Source organism: Aspergillus neoniger, assembly GCF_003184625.1.
Source record: "Aspergillus neoniger CBS 115656 unplaced genomic scaffold BO87scaffold_39, whole genome shotgun sequence".
Taxonomy (NCBI): Eukaryota; Fungi; Ascomycota; class Eurotiomycetes; order Eurotiales; family Aspergillaceae; genus Aspergillus; species Aspergillus neoniger.
Genome location: NW_020291167.1, coordinates 1 through 14,012, shown reverse-complemented (window position 1 = coordinate 14,012; position 14,012 = coordinate 1). Strand labels below are relative to the sequence as shown.

General features: G+C 47.6%; 7 protein-coding genes across 7 annotated transcripts; 3 read left to right on the top strand and 4 right to left on the bottom strand.

Annotated features, from left to right (window-relative positions):
- Positions 1-222: 222 nt before the first annotated feature.
- Positions 223-2,128, bottom strand: gmdB (general amidase GmdB; the record flags this gene model as incomplete). The annotated part of the gene is made up of 5 exons (XM_025628167.1): positions 223-338; positions 405-492; positions 557-1,432; positions 1,486-1,761; positions 1,823-2,128. 5 exons carry the CDS (start codon positions 2,126-2,128, stop codon positions 226-228), a joined length of 1,659 nt encoding a protein of 552 aa, XP_025475615.1.
- Positions 2,129-2,510: 382 nt separating this feature from the next.
- On the bottom strand, positions 2,511-3,255 carry BO87DRAFT_445505 (DUF3237 domain-containing protein; the record flags this gene model as incomplete). Its single annotated transcript, XM_025628166.1, has 2 exons — positions 2,909-3,255; positions 2,511-2,855 (listed from the first exon to the last, which is right to left on the bottom strand). The coding sequence occupies exons 1-2, from the start codon at positions 3,167-3,169 to the stop codon at positions 2,511-2,513; spliced, it is 606 nt and encodes a 201-aa protein (XP_025475614.1). The 5' UTR covers positions 3,170-3,255.
- Positions 3,256-3,669: 414 nt separating this feature from the next.
- BO87DRAFT_367460 (NAD(P)/FAD-dependent oxidoreductase) lies at positions 3,670-5,294 on the top strand. Its single transcript, XM_025621887.1, has one exon. It carries the CDS (start codon positions 3,714-3,716, stop codon positions 5,265-5,267), a length of 1,554 nt encoding a protein of 517 aa, XP_025475613.1. The 5' UTR covers positions 3,670-3,713; the 3' UTR covers positions 5,268-5,294.
- Positions 5,295-5,388: 94 nt separating this feature from the next.
- On the bottom strand, positions 5,389-7,093 carry BO87DRAFT_318061 (acetylcholinesterase; the record flags this gene model as incomplete). Its single annotated transcript, XM_025619790.1, has 2 exons — positions 5,389-6,850; positions 6,903-7,093. 2 exons carry the CDS (start codon positions 7,091-7,093, stop codon positions 5,389-5,391), a joined length of 1,653 nt encoding a protein of 550 aa, XP_025475612.1.
- A 323-nt stretch (positions 7,094-7,416) lies between these two features.
- BO87DRAFT_445499 (Zn(II)2Cys6 transcription factor) lies at positions 7,417-9,160 on the top strand (the record flags this gene model as incomplete). The annotated part of the gene is made up of 6 exons (XM_025628165.1): positions 7,417-7,453; positions 7,516-7,805; positions 7,862-7,930; positions 7,983-8,064; positions 8,122-8,254; positions 8,324-9,160. Coding segments are annotated over 6 exons (1,421 nt in total), but the record flags the coding sequence as incomplete, so codon positions are not given.
- On the bottom strand, positions 9,011-10,071 carry BO87DRAFT_445491 (GNAT family N-acetyltransferase; the record flags this gene model as incomplete). The annotated part of the gene is made up of 3 exons (XM_025628164.1): positions 9,011-9,485; positions 9,539-9,972; positions 10,029-10,071. 3 exons carry the CDS (start codon positions 10,069-10,071, stop codon positions 9,150-9,152), a joined length of 813 nt encoding a protein of 270 aa, XP_025475610.1. The 3' UTR covers positions 9,011-9,149.
- A 666-nt stretch (positions 10,072-10,737) lies between these two features.
- BO87DRAFT_445487 (putative MFS transporter) lies at positions 10,738-12,741 on the top strand (the record flags this gene model as incomplete). The annotated part of the gene is made up of 8 exons (XM_025628163.1): positions 10,738-10,819; positions 10,871-10,947; positions 10,995-11,065; positions 11,118-11,409; positions 11,456-11,527; positions 11,597-12,292; positions 12,351-12,455; positions 12,514-12,741. The coding sequence occupies 8 exons, from the start codon at positions 10,738-10,740 to the stop codon at positions 12,739-12,741; spliced, it is 1,623 nt and encodes a 540-aa protein (XP_025475609.1).
- Between the last annotated feature and the right edge of the window lie 1,271 nt (positions 12,742-14,012).

The following is a 14,012-nucleotide window of genomic DNA, read 5'->3' as shown; positions in this document are numbered from 1 at the left end:
GATTGAATAGTGATAAAAGTAGTCTATTATTGACAAATACTGTACTTGATCATAGGGTGTAGTACTATGTTGAGTTATGTCTCTGTCGGCTGGCCGGATAGATGCGATAGATCGTGGGTCTTCCGGTTAGCGCATGGGCATTATATAACCTGAATTATTTCCTGGAGTATAAATAGAAAGTCGAAAAAAGAATCTAATGAACTATAAGACAATTTGCTAACTCCATCATCGAATATCCCGATCAATAACTCTCGCAGCTGAAAGACACTTCTCATCCTGAAACCGAGGTGCAATTACCTGGATTGCACATGGTACGCCATCAACTGCATCTGGATCATCTAGACATCAACAATTAGCTATTACACCCTCAAAGCAAGTGCATAATCTACAGATATATCACTCACAACTAGGCTGAACCCCATCAGTAATAGCCATCGGCTCAGGATCAAGCTCCTTCGAAGCCTTGCCGTACGGAATAATGCAAGCAGGGTACTACACTATCATTAGCCACACAGTCCCCCGAACTGCCTAAGAGGTAGTATATGGGTACACTCACATCAAGCAAGTTCCAAACCACGGTATACGGTGGCCATCCAAATGTATCATGTGGAACAGCCGTATTCTGGGCTCCGGGCGCAAGAAGGACATCTAGATTATTCTCAACCCAGGTCTTCCTCCACGCCTCGGCATATGCCTTGCGCGCCTTGTGTAATGCGTCTATCATCTCGAAAGGTGGTAGTTCCATGTCTACTGGAAATGGACCCGTGAACATGGGTGAGGACATCTTTGCCACGGATGTCACGGGTGGTTCGCCGCTGGCTGCAATGTGGTCGGTGTGTGGGCCGTAGATGAAATATTGGAAGGCGAGGCGGTTCGCATATGCGAAGTCAATGCCGGGGGTTTCTGAGGAATAAACTATGTGATGGCCTTTGGTTTTCAGAGCGGATATGGCGGTCTGCAGTGCTCTCTTGACGGGTGGATGCAGGGGAAAGTCCTTGCTCTCGGGGAGGATGCCGATGGTAAGTTGCCTGGGCTCTTCAGCTGAGGCTTTTGGGTATGACCAGGGTGCTGCGCTTGCGGTACTGTCGTATTTCCAGGGCCCGGCGTTTATGATGGTCGACATGAATAGTTCGATGTCGTTCAGGTTATGTGCAAGTGGTCCAGCGGACGGCTTCAGACCGGGAGTTCCTTCCATGGCTATATCGGCTACTTGACCGCCCCATGGGATGCGGTCAATGCTAGGTTTGAAGCCGTACACACCGCAGCAGAGGGAGGGGATGCGGATTGATCCTGCAATGTCTGTGCCGATTCCTAAGATTGAACCGCGGAATGCTACTAGAGCTCCTTCGCCTCCGCTCGAGCCGCCGGCAGTCAAGTTGGTGTTGTGGGGGTTCAGGGCTCGACCGAAGATGTTGTTTTCTGAGTCTCCTGTCTAAGTACCAAGTTAGTATCTACAGCGATTGAAGAAAGAAGGTGGTAACTGACCATCATCGTCTGTGGGATATTCGTCTTGACGTAGAGCACAGCGCCGAGATTGAGTAACATTTCAACGATAGCTGAGTTGTGTGCAGCTGGGCTGTTTTCAAGGAATTTGACATATCCAACAGTGCTTTGAACTCCCTTCATACAGAAACTATCCTTGATGCTGATAGGAAGCCCGTGTAGCGGTCCGAAAGGTTTCTTCTCTCGCTGGAGGTATTCGTCAAGGAATTCAGCACGCCCAATAGCCCGCTGGAAGAAATGCTCCGTCAGGCATGAGGTCTAAAATATATCAGTAAAATATCCAAAAAAGACTAGGTATGTTCAGAATGGAGGAACATACAAGCTGCTGGGCAATAGCTGCCCTCTTGCAGAACGCAGTTGTAACATCAACGGAGCTTACAGCCCCTTTTGATAGCTCGTCTAGAAGCTCAGTCGCAGAATAATTCTCTGTAATACTGAGCTCCTTCTCAGACAGAATACCACTGCCTCGGACCACATCGGCTTCAATAAGGCGGCCATCGGCGGGGATTGTTGCAAGAAACTTCTCAGTTAGATGCCATTCGGAAGGGATTTGTGCGTCTAATTGCTTGCGCTTTCGGGCCACGAGAGTGCGCCAGTCATCTGTTGTAGAAGTTGTTTGGGTCATTTTGTGATTGATGTATGTGCGTTGTTGTACTTGACGCCGCCTAGAGTTATATAGTGCGGGGATGGTTATCTGTAACCCCTCATCTAGATATCTGTTACTCCACTTTCGAAGTCGTTAGCATGACTACTATTGAAACAACCCAGTGTGTAGGGTGACCCAGTAGAAGTGCGTCGACCTTCCTGAATAGGCTAGTTTGACGCACTGACATATACAGACATATCCGGCTCTAAATATCGGTTAACATTATGAGGATGAGGTATCAACCTCGGGACATGTGCCGCTAGAATACTGATCAGAACTGAAGGCGCAAGTAGAACTATACTGTGGTCTTACAGATCTTGGATTATTCGAGATAAACAAGATTAAGTAATAATCTAATTTATTAAAGAGACGACTTCTTAACAACAACATCATCCGGCCTAACGCCCCCAAAGTTCGTCAAATAATACGCATCAATAATAATCCTATCGTTCTCGCAACTCATCACTCCAACGCAAACCAACCCATTCAACCAATTATATTTGCCCCCACCCGCTTCAATCCGTAGATGCGAAAAGAATTCAACATCATCCTGAGTAACGGTGGGTGGAGGCCTCATCGCCGGATCATCTGCGACCTGCTTCGCGTATTCCGTTCCTGGTCCAGGACGGTAGAGCCCATGCGCCTGCACGAATAGATGGTGACCATCTGTTGTTTTAATGGTGTATCGGGCGTCGAGGGTCATGGACTGATTTAGTTAGTTGTTATTCGGATAATTCAGCAATAATCGGAAAAGCTCACGTGTGTTCCCTCAATGACTGTTGCCCAGTCTGCTCCTCCCAATGGGAGGATTGTCCCTTCAAGTTCTGGTCCTTTGAAGGTGCCTCCAGTAATAATTGCGATGCTGCGAATGATGCCCGCGCCGTGGGGTGCCCCGACATTGGTTTCTTCTGCGGCGATGGTGCATTCAAGTCGATACAGGAACGTCAGACCTGGGCGACGCATCGGGGGACTCTTAGGATAGTAGGTGTTTCCCGGGGAGTCGGCGGTTTTCGCGGTCATTGTGATAGTCTGATGCAATAGAATACTATGAATGTTAAGATTATTTAGTGTAATAACGGTATCTGTATGATGCCGATAATAATATGTTATCAACCCTCTGCTCGGGAATACTTAAAAATAATATTCTAGCTTGTTGAACGCCAAATATATCTACCGTGTTTACCCCGCAGGGCTTCCTCATAGTGGGGTCTGGATAGCTTATTACCCTAATTGGTAGGTCGACCCTCGATAAGACAATTAAACAGGCTACAAGATACCCGAGAATGATAATCAAAGGCAAAGATAGCCTTCGGTTCAACCTTCCGGAATCAAACTTTTCTCTAACCATAACCATCAAGTCCATGCGACAGATCGCAAACTCCTTGCGCTATCAAGGAAGTCATCGCTCTCCGCGGAGTCCGATTTGGAAGCTAAGAAGCAAATCCTGCCTTACTAAGATCGATACAATCTACCGTAGATGGCCCCGCTTCGTTGAAGAGGAGCACGATTATTCCATCGCAACCATATCCAGACCAAGTACAGCACCACATCATCGCAGTCCATCATGGCCTTCGTACAAGCTCAACTCTCAAATCCAGCAATCCCAGCCAAAGACCGCCAAAAAGCCCTCGACAGAGCCTTTGCCGACCCCGGTCTCCCCTCATTAAATCCTACATCATCCTTTTGGTTGCGCTCTCCGCACCCCGACCTGGCAAAAGCCCAATCCGCGACTCTACCATCAGAAGCGGACGTCGTGATCATTGGCTCTGGAGTAACCGGCACTTCGATCGCAAGGACACTTCTCAAATCCCGAAAGGCGGAGAAGAGCCAGAATGACAGCCATAGACCGGCTGTGGTCATCCTCGAAGCACGCGACGTTTGCAGTGGCGCGACCGGCCGAAATGGCGGACATATTCTCGAGACGGCGGAGGAATTCGCCGATCTTGAGGATATGCACGGCACTGACGCAGCGAAGAAAATCATGAAATTTCGCTTGGCACATTTACGCGAGATGCTTGTTACCGCGGAGGACTATGGTCTTACTGAACATTGTCAAGCGCGAAGGGTGCAGTTTCTAAGCGTTTATTTCGATGAGGATGGGTGGGAAGATGCCCGAGAGCGGGTGCGCCGGCTTAAGGCGGGATTGCCGGAGGAGACGATGGACTGGAAGATATATGAAAGGGAGGAGATCCCAGAGGAATTCTGCCTTCCTCGTGCGCTAGGGATCGTTGCTGGCCCGGGAGGGGCCATTTGGCCTTATAGATTTGTCACGGGTATTTTGGGCCAATTGAAGGAAGAGTTCCCGCGAGATCTGCTGATTGAGACGAATACGCCCGTGACTGGTATCAAGGAGGACGTGAATGAGAAAGGTAATTCGCGTTTGCGATACTCTGTCTCTACATCTAGGGGTGTTATTCGCACTCGTCATGTTGTCCATTGTACAAACGCTCATGTTGGCCACCTCGTACCTGGTTTGAGAGGTCGCATTTATCCCATACGTGGACAGATGTCGGCGCAACACCCGGGACAGAAATTCCGGTGTCAGGGAGAGGAGCACTCCTGGATTTTCAACTACGATCGTGGATTCGACTATCTCACCCAGTTACCGCAATCAGAGGCCGGGCAGATGATGATGTTCGGTGGAGGTTTTGCTCAGGGAGGGGGAGGTGGAATTGCCGATATGGGCGTCGCAACAGACTCGGAAATCAGTCTGTATGCTGATATTCATCTATCGGGTGCGCTAAGTGCGGTGTTTGGCCGTAACAATTGGGGCAATGTTGCCCGACAGAGCGTGGAGCAGATGTGGACGGGAAGTATGGGATTTAGTGCAGATGGACTTCCCTGGGTAGGGCGGCTTCCTGTTTCGACAACACAGCGTGGACTCCATAATGAAGGACAGGGTGCTGAATGGGTATCTGCTGCTTTTTCAGGGGAGGGAATGGTGCTGGCATGGTTGTGTGGCAAAGCATTGGCGACGACGTTGCTAATCCATGATGATAAACTGCTCGAGACTGAGTCTACGGATCTTTCGTGGTTTTCAGAGCAAATGCTGGTGACGGAAGATAGGGTCAATAAGGCTGTACTGATGCGTCATGTGCAAGAGCGGTCATACTTGTAGTACATTAGGTGGAATTGGATCAGAAATGGGGTTGGCGATCGATTCAGAGCTTCTGATAATGTAAAATTCCAAGAACAACAGCTATCCTTGTCTATTGTTGTCAAGTAGTATGTTAGAAATATTATGCTATCTTTCCCATTTTCATCCTCTTATTAACCAGCACATCCACTCCAGCAAGCCATCGTTTCCAAGTCTCTCCATTACCCATGGCCAGGATCCGCCTAATCCGTTCATATGATCTGGTCTCTTCATCTTCTTCCTCGTTCTTGACAGACTGAACACTACCTGGTCCCCATACTTTCCACTCTCCCTTGCGTGCTGACCATGGCGCCTCTCCATTGCAGAATCTAATCCAAGCAGCAGCAAACCCCTCCGCCATTCCTCTTTCGCTCTCATCCATCTCTGTCTCGAGGTTTTTGAAAAGATACAATAGCTCATGGGCATGGTAGGCCGTCCCCTCCAGCGGATTCTTAAGGCGAGAACGCTGGTCAAAATGGTACAGGAATAGACCACCCTTATCGCGAAGCGTAGTGTTTTCTAGCGCAGTGGCGTAGTTTGGGATCTTGAAAACCGCGTCTCCACACATGTGTTCCACGCGCTCGAGAAGGATATCATGTGGAAGCGCCTGGTGTATGTCATATTCCCTCAGGATTTGGTCTGTATCATCTTCATTGTTGATATGATCTAACAATGTTCGGCGAATGGAAGCAAAATCGTCAGCGAGAAGATTTAGATGGAAAATGACCCCCTCGTGGTATGTATCTCCAATTATCAAGGCTTCCAGCCATGTTGGTGCCTTCTGTATATCGCAAGGATCGGTCTGATAAAACCATCCATCGAGACAAGGGTTCCCTGTTCCCGACAGGACGCCTTGGATGGTCGGGGTCGCATTCGCAATTTTCTGCTGCGGTATCTGCCGGAGCCAATCCAGTACATCGGGCTGTGAAGCATCTATCTTGAAATACCGACAAACTGTCTGGAAGAGAGCCTCGTGTTGCTCCATAGTCCAAGGAGGAATGGAGACAGAAAGCCCAGACATACAGACGGCGCGCCGGAATCTCGGTGGATGAGTAGCTGCAAGCTGGTTACTGATCGATATCCCACCAGCAGACTCTCCCACTGCAGTGACATTATCGGGATCTCCGCCAAGGGCCGCGATATATCGTTGAACCCAGTCGAATGCGACTTTCTGATCAGTGAAGCCGAAGTTCCCACAGCCCTGAAACCCATCATCTTGCAACTCACGGCGTATGGCTTCGCTTGCGAGAAAGCCTCCGAGTCCGACGCGATAATTGAAATTTACACATATTATTGGCTTCCCCATCTCAATACTCTGTGAAACGAGGTTTACAGCGTCGAATATGGGAAGGTTTGCACCTCCGTAAAGTAAGGAGCCTCCGTGGACGTATACCATGACCGGAAGACTTCGCCTGTCGGAGGCTGGGGCGACGGGAATAACGATGTTCATCACAAGCCCAGTTGGTTCGTCTGTTTTCGGAGTAAACGGAAAGTGAGCAGGTGGTGGCACTGGAACGAGGTCATCGCTGTCGTCGCCTTCGGAGTAGGGCCGAGGACAGTCGTTGCTGTATGCGCTTTAGTTAATATGCGGCGAACATGAGATATAGAGAGCTTTACCCCAATTTTGTTCCATCATGTTTAGAGCCTGTCCAGGAAGTCTTGAGAGTCGATCTTGTCCACCGTTTAGGCAGGTCAGCATATGGTATTCCACAGTATTGTTGGACACCATTCGCAAATTGAAAACCCTCAAGTTGGCCAAGGGGAGGAATTTCGGTCGTGCATTTTGTGGTTGGAGTTTGGAAAGACATGTTGACCCTTGATCAGAAGAAGAGAAATAATGCCGAATAAGATCAGTCAATTGAGTGTGGTATATGCATTCTGTCATAGGGACCTGAGATGTGTTCTATAGCATATTTGAACCTCGGCTTTTCTTATCTGACCCCAGACGGTAGCTCCAAAGGTTAGCTATCTCCAAGCTACACTCAAATTGGCAGGTCGACCCTCAAACCTAATCAGAAACGAGTGTGGATTCCTGTCCTGTTATCTTCCCCGCATCTGTGCTGAAAGCTAATTCCCATCCGCTGCTCGCCTGCGAGGTTCCTCATCTCTATCCGATCACCACTCAAAATAGGAATGTCGACCCCCGGTCGCCGAACCCACCAGGGATGGTAGGGTCACTCCCGATCTTTTAGTCTTTTCCACTTTCCGTGAAACTGACTCTACCGTCCAGCTGGACCTGCAAAGCCCGCCGGCGAAAGTGTGATCGAGCGCGCCCGACATGTCAGGTTTGTGCTGAACGCGGAGTGGCATGTGAGGGTTATGATGTTCGTCTCCGCTGGGGAACCGGAATTGCCTCGCGAGGGAGATTTACCGGCGCCGATGCGCCTGCCGAGTCGTCAATTCCGCCGAGGCTTCAAGGACGACAGAGAGATCTGCTTCGGGAGAGGAAGCGGCAGTTGCATGTAGCTGATCAAGTGCGCGTATCTTCCGGATCTGAGATCTTAGTAGAGGGAACTGAAGGTAGGATGTAGTAGCTTCTCGTCTTGTCGTGATGATTGTTGACTCCACTGAACTAGAGTTGCTACTCAGCCCATTACTATCCGAGACTTGGAAGCCGAATCATTATGCAGAATTGTTCAGTGACTGTGAGCGTGATAGAGGATTACTACTTGCTGTGAAATTATCTAATATCGATAGTCCTCTCATCTGGCATCAATGTCCTTCACTCTACGACTATGCACGACGGTGAAATACCACTCAAAGTACGACTACCAGGACTGTGTCAACAATCGGAAGCGCTGTATCAAATATGCGTCACACTACAGGTTTCTATAAGTCCGGATTTGAAGTCCCAATTCTTCGAGTACTTTGACGCGGCCCTGAACAAGTTCCGTAGCGAGTTAGCTCAGAGCGAAGCTTATTTAGAGGATGGTACCCTAACTGCTGGGTTGCTCTTGTGTACTATTGGAGTATGTCTCATCTTTCTCCATCCCCATCTCCTAAGTTATTAAACATTCTTAACTGATAGGTGGAAATAGATTATGCAAGGGATACCGTGGACTATGCATCTTCGAGGGATGTATAACATCCTACAGTCACAGAGTGTGACACGGTCGCATGATCAGGTCTCTCCCTTTCGGGCCCATTTGTTAGAGGTAATGGGGATCATGGATCTTCCCACATTTGCGATCGGTAGAAAACACCCATATCTAGGGTTCTGGCGGCAGTACTGTCGCAACCAATCGACGCCGGACACATCTGAACAGTATGATGTGGAGGTCATGAGTGGTTTACCGCGATCCTTGGTCGACATATTCTCTTGTGTTCATAAGGGGGCAACAGAACAAGACTTCTGGGACTGGCCTGGTTCTAGAGGGTGTTTTTTGCAGTGCCAGCTGTGGGAAGCATATCGGTTGGCTGGGATGCTAGTGATCCGACATGGCGCACTGCGGCTGCCATCTGAACTGGACGATAACCCAGCACAGCGAGGACAAAGCCAAAGACAATCAGCACTTCCAACAACGACGGTGATCATCATGCGACTTCTCAGCTGCGTGGATGCTATATATCGAGCGTCCTCAGAAGCCGAGGGAAAGGACACCTTGATCATCAACGCCATTCCTTATCCCGTCTTCGTCGCCGGCCTTCAAACCGATGCACTGAATAAGGACCCAGACTTAAGAGAATTTATCCGGAGGATCCTGATGGCAATCGCAGAGGGACCTTTCTGGAATAAGCAATATAGACTACTTCTGGACTTATTGGAAGAGCACTGGACGTATCCTGAAAACACTATCAACATACATGAGATTGCGCAGTCACGAGGAATAGAACTTGGCCTATTCTGATTTGGACTTGTCATATTCATTTGGCTAATTTACTGTGTTCGCTTTTAGAAACTTGCCGTAGCATGAACCACAACTTGACTGCTTCACCACCCTCCATCAATTCGACTTCTTCAACAACTTCAAACCCCAGTTTCTGGTAGAACGGGAGGTTACTCTCACTTGTACACTCCAGTAAAAGTGGTTCGAGCTTGATATGGTCCAACACCCATGTCATCGCTTTCTTGCCGAGGCTGCGACCCTGGAGAGAGGGATGAACAGCTACAACCTCCAAATACCACAGATCGGACAGCCGCTGCAGCTTCTTAACTCGAGCAATTGTGTCGTCATGGCTCTTCATCATGATCTCTAGTCTCTGATAAACTCGTTAGTTATATTTCGTCTGTCAGATCGGCTTTCGGGGCATACCTGTACATTGGTACCACTTTCACGACGGGCGCAAAAGATATCGAGGAAAAGCAGCTTGAATTGAAGTACCAGTTTTGCTAAAGTCCATTTTTGATGTCTTCGAGGAGGAAATAAGAGGGCCACAGCTCCTGCATCCTTATCTTCATCACCATCCTCGCTCCAGCTCTCTTCGGCCACCGAACCTTTCGCATCGGGTCCAACATGGCACGAACCAGAAGGCCTAGAAGGAAAGCAACGGGCTATCTGGTAACTCGGTCCCGATTGCAGGACTATTCCCTCTGCAACAGCTCGTTGGACCCGACGATATTGCCAGTTGCATATTTCGGCGTTATATTTCGTCCAGGGCGGAGCGCGAGGGCGTAACCATGTGATTAGAGGATCTTGAGCGAAGGAAGTAGTAATCGTATTTGCGACTGCACTTATTGTATTTGGTTCTTTATGACGTTGAGTTTCAGTAAAGGCACCGGGGAGGTGATTGGGTTGGACGTACCGTCGTGGACACGGAAGAGTCGCAAAGTTTGATTGGCGGCCATTGCAATTGATTTCGGTGTCCTTCATATCAGTCGCAGGTGCCAAATTATTCTTATCGTCGCTTGGAGGTTGCCAATGAAGCATACTTCAGGTTTAATGTAGGGATGATAAATGTCCTGGTGCCGAGGAGAGACGGCAGTGACTAGGTTGCAGGGTCAACCTGCTTCTTTTGGTCTTGGATCCAAGTTTGATCTGATGCATATTGATATCATCACAAGAGGCTGTTCGCTAACTGCTCGGCCAGTTGGACGAATTGATGTCGTGGGGATCACATTCATCAGCCTGTCTTGTTCCCCGAGTGCGATATGCGGATGTGCATCCATCATTCCTTTTCAGGCAGGTCGACCCCATCCCGCACTGGTCTCATCCTTCAGCAGATGGCAGATCGGCTGCATTTGGCGCCAATTCTTATCTCGCCTAGGTGCATACCCCCGCATTTGGCTTGATACCAAGTAATTGACTTCCTACCACTTGATAGACATGAGCTATCTGTATGGTGTACGTGTCGGTGCTCCGAACTTGATACACAGGACAGTATATAGCGTTATGCCTCCCACGAACGACCTTACATCTTGATTGTTTGATATCACAGCGAATGACCCAATTTATGCCTTGAATGGTCAATATCTTTCTCCTAATTCACCGTGTCCGCTTGGTAGCAAGACTTAATGGCACAGAATCAGCCCTGCGACCCACTATTTCCTGACCCACACGACAATCTGCCACCAGGGACATTCCGTCTGATCCAGGGTATGAAAAGGCTAGCTGAAGTCATCGCAAATTAACCTCACCATTATGCAGATGAAGATGAAAGAGGTCAAGGCAACCGTCAGGTTATGCTGAATCCTGTCCCATCCAGCGATCCCAATGAACCGTTGGTCGGTATGGCGCGCTTGGTGGCATCCGAAACCACTGACGATTGCAGAATTGGAGTACAGCGCGGAAAATATGCAACTTTACCCTCGTTCTCGCTGTGACGGCACTCATATTTACAGCGTTAGTTACCTCTACCGGTCACAGATGGCGCTGTGCTAATGGTGGTCGATAGGCTTTCGATCCAGGCAATTTTCTGGCAATTGATGGTGGTAGATCTCGATGTGACATATGCCCAGCTGAACCGCGCCATGTCTGTGAACTTCGTTGGCCTTGCCGTGGGATGCGTGTTCTTCATCCCCCTAGCGAAGAAGTTCGGACGAAGACCCGTGTATCTCGTTTCAACGGCCCTCATGTTGGCAACTTCTTTCTGGACGTCGAAGTTGCATACTGTTGCGGAATTGTATGCCACTAACTTGCTTCAGGGGCTTGCTGGAGCGACAAATGAATCAATCGTGCAGATTACGGTAGTGAAACCCCTTCTGCTGAATCATCCTTTACTGACTGCTACAGATTTCCGACCTCTTTTTCGTGCACCATCGTGGGGGGATGAATGGTTTGTATATGACTATGGTCATGATAGGTGTACGTCAAATCTCTGGAGAAATAACTATTATCTGCCTGCTCATGACACGCTTACTCATTCCTTGACAGAGCTTTCTTACTCCCATGGCGGCCGGAACTCAAGCCACAAACCAAGGCTGGCGAGCATCATACCAAGCACTTGGTATCACTAACGCCGTTCTATTTGTCTTATTCGTGCTTTTCTACGAGGAAACCAAGTATACACCAGTCATCCCCGGCGTCGACGAATCTTGCGAACACACAATCGACAACATCAAAGCCGATCGCAAACGAGATATTGAGTGTTCTACCAGCCGAGCCGAAACGAGTCCAATACCAGCAGATCACCACGAGCTAGACTATAGGATCCCAATGAGGACATGGAGACAGCGATTTGCCTTGATAACCTACACCCCCGAACCCATTTGGCCCTACTTCTATCATCCCTTCTACGTCGTGGCTTCCTTTCCTGCTGTCCTCTTCTGTGCCTTGCAGTATTCCTTTGGCGTGGTCTGGCTAACTATCCTATCCTCCACCCTCAGCTTGGTATTCCTTTTGCCACCATATCTTTTCACCTCTGAGCAAATTGGGTTCATGAGTGTTGGTCCGTTTATCGGGAACCTCATCGGGTCTGTCTATGGTGGCTTTCTCGGTGATTGGTCTATCTTGTTCTTTTCAAAGCGCAACAAGGGATACTATGAGCCAGAGATGCGCTTGTATATTCTTCATTTGCCTGCTCTTGCAATGGCTGGGGGGTTGATAATGTTTGGAGCCACGATTGCACGGGTAAGCCTCTTACCGTCGCTTATAATCGTTCAATGACAAGCTAACGGGCCCCATTCAGGGAATGCACTGGATCTATCCCAGTATTGGCGGTGCTCTGTTTGGCTTCGGACTAGGCAGTATCAGCGATGCATCACTGACGTTGGTTATTGACTCCTACCGTGACGTGGGTACTACCTCTCTATACAACCCGATTACACCTTTTCACGAGTTTTCTTAAACAGATTACTGGAGACGCGTTCACAGGAGTGGCATTCATGCGCAATGCCATCAGCATCGGCATCCCGTTCGCAATAAGTCCTTGGCTTGACCGATCAGGCGCGCAGAACATGTTTATTGCATGTGGGTTCATTAGCTTGGCCATTACCCTGACCATTATTCCTATGGTTATTTGGGGCAAGCGAATGAGGAGGGCCACCACGGAGAGGTATCGGATTATGGCTGGGAAGTAGATTATTTATTCGGTTTGCACTAGTTACATGGCATGATGGATGTAGAATGAGAACCCAATATACCCCACAAATGGTCAGTGCTGGGTGCTAGTAGTGAAGGAAGCCAAAAGATCTAGTAGTCAAGCCTACCTGTGCTTTGGAAATGCCCGATCCCGAGAAAATTCCGAAGGATTCAACTCGAGACGGTGTGTAGAATCCTTCTCGGTCTCAACTTACTTCTTTTCAAAATACCAGTCCACACAGTATGCAGTGGCGATATTTTCTCCAGAACTTTGTACACTACCCAGAAATAGGAACAGATAGGTGAAACTTAAAGCATACATGTACACATGACCACACAGTGCCCTAGATGACTGACTCGGCAAACAAAGAAGCCCCCATTTATGATGTCACTTACAAACCCTTGCAAATAAATCCATAATGTATTCAACGGTTGGGCGGCCCACACGGTTGGGCGGCCCACCCCCCTACCCGAATTGCTCGATATCTTCAAAATGAAGCCATTAATTCAACATAAATACTTATAAAAATGCTATATAAGTAAAAACTAGGTGGTTTTGAACACTGCGTACGTCGGTGACTAATAATGAAGCAATTAGTACAGCGTGGAGGCGCGCGCGAGGGGGTCTTTGTAGGTAGAGATTAAGATAAAGATTAAGATTTAATCTTAGTCTCTTTATTATTTTACATCTTCTGTTCTTGCTGGATTGTATCCTGAGTCTTTTTAATAATAGTATTTTCTATATAGACTACTTGCTTCCTTGAATACTTTCTTTTTTATAACTACTTTATATGGCTAGTGTGTAATTTCTTATTCTTCTTAACCAGTATAATTAAGTTTGTTATTACTAGCTTATATTCTTTGAGAAGTTGATGTAGTGTAAAGTAAATAGATAAAATTAGACTTATTTACTGTTTCCAAAGTAGCTGTTCTACTAGAGTGGATATTCTTAACCTGTATTTTAACCGTTTGGCTGGATACAGGTTAAAATATAGAGGTCAGGTATAGATATTATAGATTAATAAAAAAGTATGAGGTATTATTATTATGTAATTTATATATGTAAGTTATCTATTTATATATATTACATAATATGATTACCTAATACATCCACATTACCGTATAATACGCAACGGTTAAAAAATCACTAAGAAAAAGGGGGCTAGAATAATTATTACTGTATTAAATACAGACCTTTTGTTTTGGGTGGTATTAGAAATGTAATCTATAAATATAACTTAAGAGTATATTTAAATACAAATTCAAAACA